Source organism: Rhinopithecus bieti, unplaced genomic scaffold (assembly GCF_001698545.2).
Source record: "Rhinopithecus bieti isolate Rb0 unplaced genomic scaffold, ASM169854v2 scaffold_15087, whole genome shotgun sequence".
In the NCBI taxonomy this organism is placed as follows: domain Eukaryota; kingdom Metazoa; phylum Chordata; class Mammalia; order Primates; family Cercopithecidae; genus Rhinopithecus; species Rhinopithecus bieti.
Window position 1 is genome coordinate 1,667,404 of NW_016808547.1, and position 14,084 is coordinate 1,681,487.

The following is a 14,084-nucleotide window of genomic DNA, read 5'->3' on the forward strand; positions in this document are numbered from 1 at the left end:
TATTTATATGTTATTTTATGTATTATTTTTCAAGAGAATTTTAAAAAGGGCCAGAACTTAACATATCAAATGAATGTCTCTTTGGAAAGCTGGACACTTAATCTGCTGCCACTCAAGTCTTCAGAATTCTGTTTTGAGAGCTACCATCAGATTTGACTCAAAGATACACACCCCACTTCATAAAAGCAAGCGCCTCATTTTAAAAAATAACAACTGTACTATTTAGCTTGAAAACTTAATGTAATGCCTAGATTTTATTCCAAATGACTTCTCTACAAAAACCAAATCTACTCTTAAAGGATGAATATTTGAGGATCTTTAAAATAATATGCTTCAGGCTGTGAAAGCACATCCCAAAGAGGAATCCAAAAAACTTCAAGCATTGGTTGAGCTGGGTGTGTAGGAGACTTCTCTGATGGGGATAACAGTCATTTCATCCACAAAGAAACCAAGAGAAATGGCTCTCTCTCCATTCTGTCCTGCCAAAGGGTCTCTTATAGTTTACTTTTCTTTCCATATTTGATCCTAGTCGAAGTTACAAAAGGATACCAATTTGTACTATTTGTGGGAATCTTTTTGTTAAAAAGTAACAGCTAACATTTTTTAAACATTTACCATAGCCAGGTGCTTTGCACTTAACACACAAAATCTCATTTAATATTCAATGAAACAGAGTGAGAAAGGAAGGACCACCTCTGTTTTAATCAAGGAGGAGACTGAAGCTCAGAGAGATTATTAAATAACAGGAATGAGGTCGTGGAGATAATAAAGAGCTCTAACATCAATTACATATTCCAAAGATCTACAAACAACTGTCATCTAGCCTTTATTAAAAACTTAGGGAGCCGCGGACCACTTCAAGACATCCCAGAAAGATTGCAAAACCTCATCAGCCATGTAATTTGCAAAGATCAGAGCCACTGTGGCAGTATTCAATTATACACATTAGAAATCTTATTTGGAAACCTGTTTTCCCCCTATATTTAATTTTAAAGTGACTTCCTTTAAGAGAGTTCAATTATACTCAATTAAAAAGATATTTACTCAACAGTTACAATGGGCCTGGGACTATGCTCCACACTGCACAGTTTAAGAGACTCTCCACTGCCTGGAGGGTATATTGAAAGTTGAATGCCATCATCTCATCCCAAGTGTAAAGGAGGTTAAAAAAAAAAAAAAAAAAAACTAAAAATGAAATAATAATCTGGATTCCTTTTCCTTTTTTAAAATTTGTTTTAATATGAAAAGGAAATATGAAAGTATCCTCCTTTAAGGAGAGGGACACACGATTCTGCCACTTGGCAGCAATGGACATATTAAGAAAATGCTTACCAAATTCAAATTCAATTCATGATGAAAGTCAATGCAACCATTATGGTTTGAAATCTATCATATTAATAATTTACGGCATTACCTATGAGGATTTGTCTCATTTGTTGTCTCCAATCACTAGCCTTTTAAAAAAATTTTTTAAGAGACAGGGTCTTGCTCTGTTGCCCAAGCTGGAGTGCAGTAGTGTAATCCTAGCTCAATGCCATCTCAAAGTCCTGGACTCAAGCAATCTTCCCACCCCAGCCTCCTGAGGAGCTGGGACTATAGATGTGCACCACTATGGCTGGCTAACTTTTTAATTTTTTCTGTAGTGACAGGATCCTGTGGTGTTTCCCAGGTTGGTCTTGTACTCCTGGCCTCAAGTGATACTCTGGCCTTGGCCTCAAAAAGTGCTGGCATTACACGTGTAAGCCACTGTGCCTGTCCTCCAATTACTGACCTTAATTCAATAAATTACTTAACCTCTCATTTCCTCATCTGTAAAATGAGCACAGTAATTGGACAAACATCTTTATTTATTTATTTTTTTGGAGACAGAGTCTTGCTGTGTCACCTAGGTTGGAGTGAAGTGGCGTGATCTGGGCTCACTGCAACCTCCGTCTCCTGGGTTCAAGCGATTCTCATGCCTCAGCCTCCCAGTAGCTGGGATTACAGGCATACACCACCAAGCTCATCTAATTTTTTTTTTTTTTTTTTTTTTTTAGTAGAGACAGGGCTTTGCCATGCTACCCAGGCTGGTTTCGAACTCCTGAATTCAGCCAATCCGCCCTCCTTGGCCTCCCAAAGTGCTGCGATTACAGGCATGAGCAACCGTGCTCGGCTGACAAACTTCTTAAGACTCTTATAAAGATGAAGGGGACCATGAACATGAAATGCATAGCCCAATACCTGCTATACCAGATAAACTCAGATAAGATTAGTTGCTAATTTGTTATTAATCATTTGCAATTTGTTGGCATGGCTGTATTTTAAGGTACATGCCAATTTAAGAGCCAGGGGGAAAAAATAAAACAAAAAACACCTATTAGTTTTGTTGCTAGGGTAACTCCCGGCATTGCTTCCCACAAACATGCTAAGTATCTGTCTTTCAGCAAACTGGCCTCTCATTACCAATTCAGCACAACTAAGGCCACATTTGAGAGGCACATTAGCCGTACTTAGCATTCCCAGCCACGCCACTAGAAATTTGCAGTGCAACTTTCCCATGAAGCTGAATCTCATTGAATCCTGGTACAAACTGCACAAAACTGAAGTTCACCCAAGGTGTTAACAGAAGGTTCCTTTCTGTGAAAGGAGCCAGTCTGTATAATAGATGTTTATGTAACCAAATGATGATCTTTTTTTTTTTTTTTTTTCCAGTAATAGCAGGATGAAAGCAATTAACAGGTCAATCAAAAACCCTAAAACTGTGTTTTCTTTCTGCTGGGGTTTTTCTATAAAATGGCAACATGAGCTGGGCCAGTCCTGGGGTAACTATCCTAGGCCGCTTTAGCAAGGACCGTGGGAAAAGCTTAAGGGGCAAAATATTTTGTATTAAAAAACTTTCCTCATGCAGGCAACTCTGCAGGGGTGAGATCTTCTGGTCAAAGTGGTAGAGCAGAATAGGGGGTGGCAGGTGAGCTTGTTCATTTATACCATTCCTGTGGCTATTTACCGAAGATCAAAGCCTGGCTTGTCAACTAACTCACTTTGCCTTTATTCTTCTATTTACAAAGATTAACTGAGCATGGTACCTTTTCCCTTACCTGTACTATCCAACTGAAAAAATAAGATAAATTTCAAAACTGTGCTTGCTTGAAGTTTTTGAGCATCTACACCACTAGTTACCCCATCACACATATTGTATACAGCTCATAATTCAATAAGATGTCTCTGAATGAATGAGTGCTGAACTGTAAGTTCCTTTAGGATGTATGGGTGCTGTTAAAATTTCTGTGTATCAGAGCTGAATCAATTAACCCTAGGTGTCAGTATACTCAAGGTCCTTATACATCATCTGGGAGATTTTCACTAGTGAGTCAGGCCTGGGAGGATAAAATCTCTGGATAGTGTGTGTCATATTTGCTTCCACATGCCCTGTGGCACCCAGCACAGGGTCTGACGTATGGCTCCATTCAATAAATATTTACACAGCTAATGGGAGCATCAGATGTGAACACGGCCACTGGCTGACTTACCACTTGTTGGACAAGCATGAACTTACCTGGGGAAAGCATCAAAGCAGTATGTTTTTCTGGTATCCGGAAAAGCCACACGCAAACCAGACATCAGAGGGGAATGGAGAATTACCGCTGCGCATTCATACCTCGAGGCCAAGTCTACCGTGGGGACAGTCCCAATGCTCTGACCATAGAGGATAATGTTCTCGGGACTCACGCCATACCTCGAGAAATCAGAGGTTGTATGCCATTAACTAAGGTATGAAGAAAGAGATAAAGAGACAGAGAAATCCGTATCTTAAACCCATGAAACTCCCACATTCACCAGCTTAAAACCATATCATCTAACTTGTATACTTTAATTTAAGATGAATGTGAGCTTGAGAAAAACAAATGTTAGAGGCCTGTTTTGGTACTAAGTGACTATGATTCTGTCTTCCACAACATTTGCAAAAAACAATAAACATGATATTATTTTTCTGGCTAATTAAATATATGCTTTATAAATTTCATTTCAGTAGCTACAGAGATGGTCATCTGATTTCCTATTATTCTCCCTTTATATTTTCTTTGCTAATCATAAACATACTTCTGAAGTAAAAACAAAAGCAGTTTTGGCAAATTGCAATATTAAAACTCGAAGCAAAGTTTTCATGATACAAAATATATTAACGCTTATCAGAAAAAGATTTACTCGGAGACAATTAATTTGAAGACAATTATATTTTCTTTAGTCTCTCTCAGGGTTAAACCCTTCCAAGTCTTTCAATCCATCAGTGGGTTCCGATCCATTCTCTTCAAATTGTTAGCTGAGTAAAGGGCTGTGTGGAATACAGGCTTCATTTCCCAGCCTCCCTTGCAGCCTGGTGTGTACAGAGACCTAAGTTCCAGCCAACTGCATGTCAGCAGAAGTGACATGAGCAACCCCCAGGCCATGCTTTAAAGCAAATGGTGTGCTTTTGCCATCCCTTCCGCCTTCCTGGAGATGGCAAGTAGATCACAGTGAGCCACCTCAGCCCATGCAGAAAGATGCGGCACCCTAGATATGGTGGCAGAATAAAATAGAAGGAACCCGGGAAAATACATGCTCTCTTACTATCCTACAAAGGATATCCAGAATATCTAAAGAGTGCTTAGAAATGAAAAAGAAAAAGACAAACAGGTGAAAGAAATGAAGATGAATGCCTAATACACACATAGAAAGATGTGAAATTTCACTAGAACATGAAGATGCAAATTAAATCCATGAGTTATTATTTTATACCCAAACGACAGGCAAAAATGAAGAAGCCAGACAATGTTGAAAGATGGCAAGGACATAGAAAAGTGGAACGCTGTTACTTTGTAAATTAGTACAAGCACTTGGGAAAACAATTCAACATTATCTGGAAAAGTTGAAGCCAGTGGGCCAACAATTCTCCTTTTCGGGATAAATACGTATTGTAGCTTACAGGACAATATGAAATGCTTTCTGATAACAGCCTTCAGTGAAAAGAACTATCAATCCACAGCTGATGGAAATGGCAGGATTTCAGCCCAACTTCCTCCCCTCCAAGCTCCATGAAACTCCATGGAAAAATGGAGGCCCTAAAGAACGAATTCAGGGCATTGGAATGTGCTTTATGCACAGCACCACACCTGGGCCATGCCATGAAGACAGGAATTAAACACATGGAGGTAAGAATGACTTTCTATGGGAGATGTGCAACACGTACCCAATGCAGCAGCAGGAAAGAAACGAGCTGGCCGGCAGGGGATGTGCTAGGATAGCGTGAATTGGAAACTAAAGGGTTATGGGCTGTCCTGGAGATGAGGGCCATTGGAGTGTCCAAGGGCGAGGTGACAATGGCAGGCAGGAGATGACAGCATGAAAAGGAAGCTGGGAGATCCGGCAGGGGACTATTAAGAATCATGCAGAAGACAGGAAATAAAAGATTGTAACAAAAACAGCATCCATCCTCCATTTCTAAAGTGAAATGTCTGTGTGGTCCTGCAAGTTGACACCATCCAATAAGACGGTGTCTATGGAAGAGGCTCCCAGATGCGGGTTTTGCCTGGCATTCTTGCCTGGGGCTTCCTTCCCGTTGGCGTAACAGGTTATTAAAAAATGGTCAGCACGGGCAGTTTTGGTGGGGAGGTTTGAGGAAACAACTGACAGAGCAGCATCCTGTGCCCAAATCCACATCAGCGACCACGGATTGACAAACACAGAGCACCCTCCACGAGGACTAAATGGGCAGAGGGGTCAGAAAGGAACACTGTTCTCACGTCTCAATGCTGAAGGTAAGCTGTCCCAGGGATCTCCCCAGCAGCAACTGCCACCAAGATCCTTCTTTCACGGACTGGGAGAGCCGTTTCAGCAGGAGTTTTTCATCTAAAGTCCAGGGAGTCTTTGGGGAGAGCATAAATAACATCAGGGGTTTTCTCCTCCCTCCACAATTTTCACCAGATTTTCAAAGTGGTCTATGACCCCAAAAAGCGTATGGACCATGAGATACTGCATTACAGGGAGTCTGCAGGCACACAGAGAGAGAGCGAGCCTCCAATTTCTACATTTGGGGATGAGTTCTTTCCACAATGACCACTCTTATGGACAGGCCATTCATTTTGCTATCAATTGTTTTTAAAAATCATAAATCAAAGAAAATATAAGAGGAGGAGAGAAGTGAAAACTGAAGGCAGTTAATAAATGATGCACAGAAGACTAAGAGATGATCAATACTGAATATCAAAAATAAAGTAAAAGACTTCCAGGTAAAAATGGCAACCAGACTAGCCCTTACCTTCTTTGATAAAATCTGGTCTGAGACGATTATATAGGATAACATTATCACAGTTATAAGGAAGTTTTAATTTTACTTCTTATGACGAGTCCAACATATCTTTTCAAAATCCTGTCTTCTATATAACACGCCATGGGACTTTACAAGCTCAGAGGTTGCACTGAATAAAGGAAGGAACAGGCACAGACCCAAGAGGCATAGCCCAGGAGACGAGGCAGAGGGAAGCACCCTGGCCATCACGCAGGCAGCTCTTTCTCCTGTCAATGTCCTGGACCAGCCATCCTCAGAGATCACGGCCTTCTTTAAATGCCTTCTGGAGAAGCTAGAGCTATTGTGCTTGAGGACACTCAGTTCCTAGCCTTCGGGTCTCAGCACTAGGACACACCCAGTACCAGTCTCTACAAAGCCCACCTCTGATTCTAATAGACTCACATCCTTCGTGACAACCAACTCAAAGTTTCACTGAAAAATGTCACCAAGTAAAACACAAAAAGCACTAGTCATAAAGAAAAAAACAAGACAGAAAGTATTACATTAAAATCAAGAACTTCCGGTCATCAGAAGACACCCATAAGGAAGTAAAAGGGCAAACCACCAAGTGGGAAAAGATACTTGCCACAGAGTCTAGATCTAGCATATATAAATAACTACTACAAATCAGTAAGACAACTGACTAAACAAGAAAAACAGAATTTTACAAAATGAGAAAAAAAAGAGGGGAGGGAAAGACAGAGAAAGAGAAAAAAAGAGAAGAGTTATTCAACTTCATTAGTAAAAAGGAAAATGCAAATTAAAATAATCATGTGATACTCTACACATTTATCAGACTGACAAAAATTCAAAAGCCTAACAATATTAAGTGTTGGCAAGGATGCGTGCAAGAATGCTCATTCACTGTTGATGGGGGTTTATGTTGATAGAATCAGTTTAGAAAAAGTTTGGCAATATGAAGTGACATGATTTTATTAGCACATACCCAGGGACCTAGCAATTCTACTCCAAGATAAATTCAACACACAAATAAATGCTTACATATACCAGAAATACATACTAGACTTGAGTGCATGCCTACACAGTTAGAGACAGCCCTAAGGTATATCAACAGCAGAGTGGATGAAGAAACTGTGGTATGGTTGTGTGGCAGAATATGTACATGGACACTAAAAGATTCATATTTTTATTTCAATAGTTTTGGGGTACAACCGGTTTTGGTTATGTGGATAAATTCTTTAGTGGTGATTTCTGAGATTTTGGTGCACCCATCACCACCAGTGAATCTTAAAGTCATGCTGTTAAGGCTGGGTGCGATGGCTCACGCCTGTAATCCCAGCACTTTGGAAGGCCAAGGTGAGAAGATCACTTGAGACCAGAAGTTGGAGACCAGCCTGAGCAAAAAAGCAAGATCCCATCTTCACAAAATGAAAAAAAATTAGCTGGGCAAAGTGGCATCACCTGTAGTCCAAACTACTTGGGAGGCTGAGGTGGCAGGATCACTTGAGCCCAGGAGGTCGAGGCTGCAGTGAGAAGTGTTCGTGATCCTGCACTCCAGCCTGGGTGACCCTCTTAAAAAAAAAATGCTGTTAGGGAAAAGAGGCAGATACAGCAAAACACACACTATGTGACACCATTTACAAAAACTTAAACCTACCAAAATTAAACATTATTGTTTAGGGATATTAATTGAGTGGTAAGCCTATAAAGAAAAGCAAGGAAGTGAATCACTAAAGTCAGGATAGTGATTACAGGAAAAAAGGGAAATGGTCATCACTAGAGAGAAGAATGTCCTTCCTGGGGGTTGTAAATGCTGGGGATAGTCTATGTCACACCACAAGTGTTCCTTTTATAAGTCATTAAGCTGGACATCTGTGTTTTATAAACTTTTATGTATGGCAATTATATTTCATGACAAAAAAATTCTTTAAAAGTTCACCAGATACTTCAGATATGGAGACAGCCCTCACAAAACTGTGACAACTCATGGTAGATTTTGTGCTAAAATAAACCTCATAAGGCAACATCAGATCATTAAAATGATGTCTCATAAAGAATTAACATGGGGAAACACTCATGTTAATTTTAACAAAAGCAGCTTACAAAACAGGGTCACAGTTACATTTCTAAAAAGAAATCTATACATGGAAAAGGGACTTCAAAGCAATACATGAAAATGGTAATAATTGTTTTCTTCAGGTGGTGAGACTGGGTTTTTCTTCTTTCAAATTTTCATTCCTAATTTCCTTTAGTTATTAGGCAGTGACTTGTTGGGAAAAAAGGGAAGCAGCATCGCTGGTCCTTTCTGTGTGGAGTCAGTAGGCATGCTGCTGACTGCCAGCGTTTTTCAAAGGGCTCAGAAAACAAGAGCGTGCTAGGTCAAACGCTCAGATTTGTTAGTACTGCGTTAAGGACTTTTGTCATTGCTTTTTCCTGTCTTTACTATACTGTTTGACAACACATGAGGAACCAAGGAGGTGGATAATTCTGTGAAAGTATCAGGATTTTTAGTAGAACGGTAAGAGACCTATGTTCTAACACCCAGTTTTGGCAAATGAGGACAACTCTTTTTACTGTAGCAGTAGGATTTTTTTTTCCATCAAAGCATTAGACTAGTGACCTCTATGCCAATTGTTCCAAAGTGAGAAGTATCTGAATTACTTGGGAAATTATTATTATTATTATTATTTATTTACTTTTCACGTGAACACCCTGGTCCACACTTATAAATTCTGATCCAGTGGGTATGCGGATTCTTCAAACTTAAACACTGACTGACATTGGGCAAAAAGAGTTGGACTAGAGCCTAAGGCCCCTTTAGTTCTCAGGTTACATTACATAAAAGACACAGGGGGGAAAAAGAGACAATGAATTAAGTTTGTGTGAAACATAGGTCCGTTTAACATCACAGCTTTAGAAAAAGAATAACAGGATCAAGTGAAAAGTATTTTCTCAAAAACATTAACAGTTCCAAAGTCTAAAGCCTCTATTTTAGAATAAAACAGAAGTCAAACCCTACCAGTCTGGAACAAGGCAGTATTTTTGGAGCAGCCAGAAACAATATAGGCGACACAGAAGACGTATTCATGGCCGGGCACTGTGGCTCATACCTGTAATCCTAGCACTTTGGGAGGCTGAGGAGTGCGAACTGCTTGAGCCCAGGAGTTTGAGGGCAGCCTGGGCAACAAAGTGAAACTTTATATCTGCTAAAAATACAAAAAATTAGTTGGGCATGGTGCTGTGCGCCTAGTAGCATCCCTGCTACTAGGGAGGCTGAGGTGGGAGGATCACCTGAGCTCATGAAATTGAGGCTGCAGTGGGCTGAGGTCGCACCACTGCACTCCAGCCTGGGCGATGGCAGTGAGATCTTGTCTCCAAAAAAACACAACAAAATAAAACAAAAAGATGTATTCATGCAGGATTTTTAGCATTTTAAATTATGATTTGCTATTTTGGGGAGTATCACAAGGGGAAAAGGTTAAAAATGATTCCTGTTAGTAAGCATGACCTTTGTGGGAAAAACATAGGGATGGCAGGAACAGTAGCAGGGCCTCTACACAGCGCGTTCTACCCCTAAGGCTTTTTTTTTAAAGTAAACATTCCTGCTCCCCAAATACAAATACACAGCTGGTAGCGGGTGAGTGTGGATCTAGAGGCCCTGGGGGTACTCCTTCACAGACTACACCAGACCAGACCATTCTCCTTCCCCTGCCCATTTGCCCCTGCTTCCTGGCATTGTTGAAGACATGTTGGTTCTTTTTAAAAAGGGTTAACCTTCCACTTGAGCGCCGGATTCTTACCCCTCCCAAACCTTGAAGAATCTCCTCCCTGACCCCGTAAAATTTCAATCTTTATTCTCTCAATGCCACAGATATACCCAAGTTTCTGAATCTAAGAAAGGACCTGTCTTCATCAGCACTCTGTGCTTGAGGCCACAATCCCATCTCTTACCTCCATTTCCCCATCACCCCACCCTCCCATCCACTCAACCCTAAGCCCTCTGAAACCTGCCTTCTGCTCCTAAGAAGTCTTACAAATGGCTATCAGAAGTACCAAACCCAAACGCTTTTTCTCACCTCTCATCCAGTTCAACTTCTCCTTGGTAGTTCACATTAATGATGCCTTCCTTCTTAAAACCCATTCCTAAGCTTCTGAGACACTGAGTCACTCTTGGTTCCTCCTCCTACCCCTGCCACAAATGGGCCTGGCCTACTACTGGCTCATCTTCCCCAAGCTCTAGTCTTATTATCACACTGTTACATTTTCTCTCCTACAATCTCATTTAACCCCAGGACTTCAACTAGCACTTCTTTGCTGGCCTGATGGCTAATTTTATGTATCAACTAGATTGGGATAAGGGATGCCCAGACATCTGGTAAAATATTATTTCTGGGTGTGTCTGTGAGGGTGCTTCTGGAAGAGACTAATGTTAAATCAGTAGACTGGGTAAAGAAAGCATCATCTAAACCACTGAGGGCCCAGATAGAACAAAAAGGTGGACAATAGGAAAATTATCTCTCTCTTCTTGAGCTGGGACATCGATCTCCTGCCCTTGGACACTGGAGCTTCTGGTTCTAAGACCTTCAGACTTCAGGACATACACTTGTATCCTTCCCCTGCCTACCCGCACTCCCCTGGCAAGATTCTCAGGCCTTTGGCCTCCAAGTGGGAATGCTGCATCATCAGCTCCTCCTGGTCCTCAGGCCTTTGGACTGGGCCTGAATTACATCACTGGCTTTCCTGGGTCTCCAGCTTGCAGATGGGAGATCATGAACTTGGCCTCCATAATCATGTGAGGCAACTCCCATAAAAAATCTTCTCTTACATGTCTATATACAGTAGAGTCCCCCCACCAGATTCATGGTTTTGCTTTTCACAGTTTCTATTACCTACAGTTCAACTGCAGTCTGAAAATATTACATAGAAAATTCCAGAAATAAACAATTCCTAATTCTGAGCAGCATGATGGAATCTCACATTGTCCCATTCCGTCCCAGCTGGGATGTGAACCCTCCCTTTGTCCAGCATACAGAGTCTACACTACCTGCCTATTAGTCACTTAGTAGCTGGCTGGGTTATCAGATCAATTGTCATAGTATTGCAGACGTGTGTTCAAGTAACCCTCATTTTACTTAAGGAGGGCTCCAAAGCACAAGAGAGGCAATGCTGGCAATTCATATATACCAAAGAGAAGTTGCAACATGCTTCCTTTAAATGCATAGGAAGTTCTCAACTTAACAAAAAAAGAAACTGTTGCCGAAGTTGGTAAGATCTACAGTAAGAACAAATCTTCTACTTGTGAAATTATGAAGAAAAAAAATTGTGCTAGTTTTGCTGCATGTACAGGACTCAGGACTATCCTCAGTTTCAGGTATCCACTGGGAGTCTTCATCTTTTTTTTGAGACAGTGTCTTGCTCTGTCACCCAGCCTGGAGTGCAGTGGCACGATCTTGGCTCACTGCAAGGTCCGCTTCGTGGGTTCACGCCATTCTCCCGCCTCAGCCTCCCCAGTAGCTGGGACTACAGGCACCCACCACCATGCCTGGCTATTTTTTTTTTGTATTTTTATTAGAGGTGGGGTTTCACCATGTTACCCAGGATGGTCTCGATCTCCTGACCTTGTGATTCGCCCACCCTGGCCTCCCAAAGTGCTGGGATTACAGGCTTGAGCCACCGCGCCCAGCTCATCTTTTTTAATGCATTAAAACAATAGCTGCTGGGCATCTCTCTTGGACCAGACATGGAACCTTTATAGAGGACAGAAAGATGAATGGAATATGTTTGGTGGTCTTCAGGAGCTGAGTCTAACTGGGGAGCCAAGACATACACATAAAAGGGGAGCACAAGCAGAAGCAAGGTTATATGTAAGGTCAGTAATTCAGACATGGATGTCATGGCAGATGAAGAAAGAGGATCAAGACCAGGAAGGGTACAAGCTATGTAGGCAATGGCAATGTCTGCTCCTGGTCAACTACTAATCTGTTTCCACGTCCACTAAACATGTGTTTTCGTCAGATTCTCCCTAGACTTCATGAAATCTGTGGTCCTGACTTAAATGTGTAAGTAGATATTTTCTACACACTCTTCTCCAGGGAAAGGTCATTCTCACCAGTGAGAATAAACATACTCACTTTACAACAGAGTCTCAAGGTAGAGTGTCATCATATTTTGACAAGATGAGTCTAGGACCGTACAGCTGGCCCTTGGGTCCCACAGCAGGTTCTGACACTGAAATCTGACTGAAGAGCTCAGACTTATGTAGAAGGACTGGAATTAGGACAAAATGTCTTGATATTAATGATGAGAATGCTGAGGCAGTAGAAGAACCATCATGACCTGTATCCCCTCACATTTCTTACAGGCCAGAATTCTGATCTGTATGTCTCTGTACCTGAGCACAGTCCATCATCTTCAGCCCTTGGTGTTATAAACCCCAGAAGCCTTTGACCTCTTGACCATTCTACTTTGGCCAACTCCCAGTCCTGGGAGTTGGCTTAGGTAAGGGGATTTGCCAGAGGGAAAAGGCAGGAAGGCAGACAGTTGATGTGTTCTCCTACGAATGAAACCACAGGCCCATCCAAATGACCAAGGCAGTGAGTACAGCTTCTTTACTCTAAGGAACTCAAGATATAGCTCAGAAGGATACTAACATGGCAGCAACAGGCAGTGTCCTGACGAAAAGTGGAAGACCAGCAGGGAGAAGTCACAAAAAACTAAGTAATGAGGTCAAGTCTACTACAGGTCTGAGCAGGTGGCAAGATTAAAGCCGTTGGACATAGTATCAAGGGCTTAGTTAAGCAATAGAATCAGGAAGTCGGCATGTGTGGAAAGGGTAGGGCAAGAAAACAAAACAAATGAAAACAAACCCAGGAGGCATTGACTGGGCAGCAGGGATTAGGAAGTCAGATGGGGAGCTAGTGCAGCCCCAAGCTCAGAACACACAAAGCATCTGCAGAATAGATGTGTGACACTGGAGGTTTAAAAAGAAAGACGAACAGGCCAACAGGGAAAAGACTTGAGTTAGGGAGGAGAACTCAGACAGCAGCCCACCTGTAAATTCAAATACCCAAATGACACAGAGCGATGGGGGCTGTATTGGCCCACTTTGTGTTGCTATAAAGGAATACTTGAGACTGAGTAATTTATAAAGAACAGAGGTTTATTTGGCTCATGGTTCTGCAGGTTGTACAAGCATGGGATCAGTACTTCCTCCACTTCTGGTGAGGCTTCAGGAAGCTTTTTTCATAGATGGTGAAGGGGGAAGTAGGGTGTCACATGGTGGGGGAGAGAGTAAGAGAGATGTCAGGTTCTTTCTAAGCAACCAGCTCTTATATGAACTAATATAATAGAGAGAGAACTCATTACCATGGGGGAGGGCACCAAGCCATTCATGAGGGATCCACCCCCATGACCCAAACAGCTCCCAACAGACCCGGCCTCCAACACTGGGGGTCACATTTCAACATGAGATTTGGAGGGGACAAATATTTAAACCATGTCAGGGGCAAAATCAGGAAGGATTCTGATTTAAAATACATATAAAACAGAAAATTCAACATGTAGGGCAGTAGCTAAGGCATGCTTAATGGAGTTGTTGCCTGTGAACCTGGCAGTCAGGATGAAAGAGAGCTCACAGGTAGGCTGTGAGTTCAGGGGCCAAGGGAGGGTTCTCTACCTTTGAAGGGATGAGGTGAAGAACAATGTATTTTCTGCACCAGAGAAAGGTGCTTAATAAACATCTGCTATTGACTACGCCATGTCATTCTGAAAATGTTCTTCTCTGGTACCCTCAGCACCACATTAGCTAGATGTCCCCTGC

The 14,084-nt window shown here is 41.8% G+C and overlaps 1 protein-coding gene across 1 annotated transcript in view; it reads right to left on the minus strand.

The window, feature by feature from the left end:
• The window catches only part of ABHD17C (abhydrolase domain containing 17C, depalmitoylase), a 60,847-nt gene that overhangs the window by 2,452 nt on the left and 44,311 nt on the right, over positions 1-14,084 (minus strand). The window contains exon 2 of the mRNA XM_017886866.1: positions 3,536-3,715. Coding sequence (XP_017742355.1) covers positions 3,536-3,715 — 180 coding nt within the window. The remainder of the gene's footprint in view (positions 1-3,535; positions 3,716-14,084) is intronic.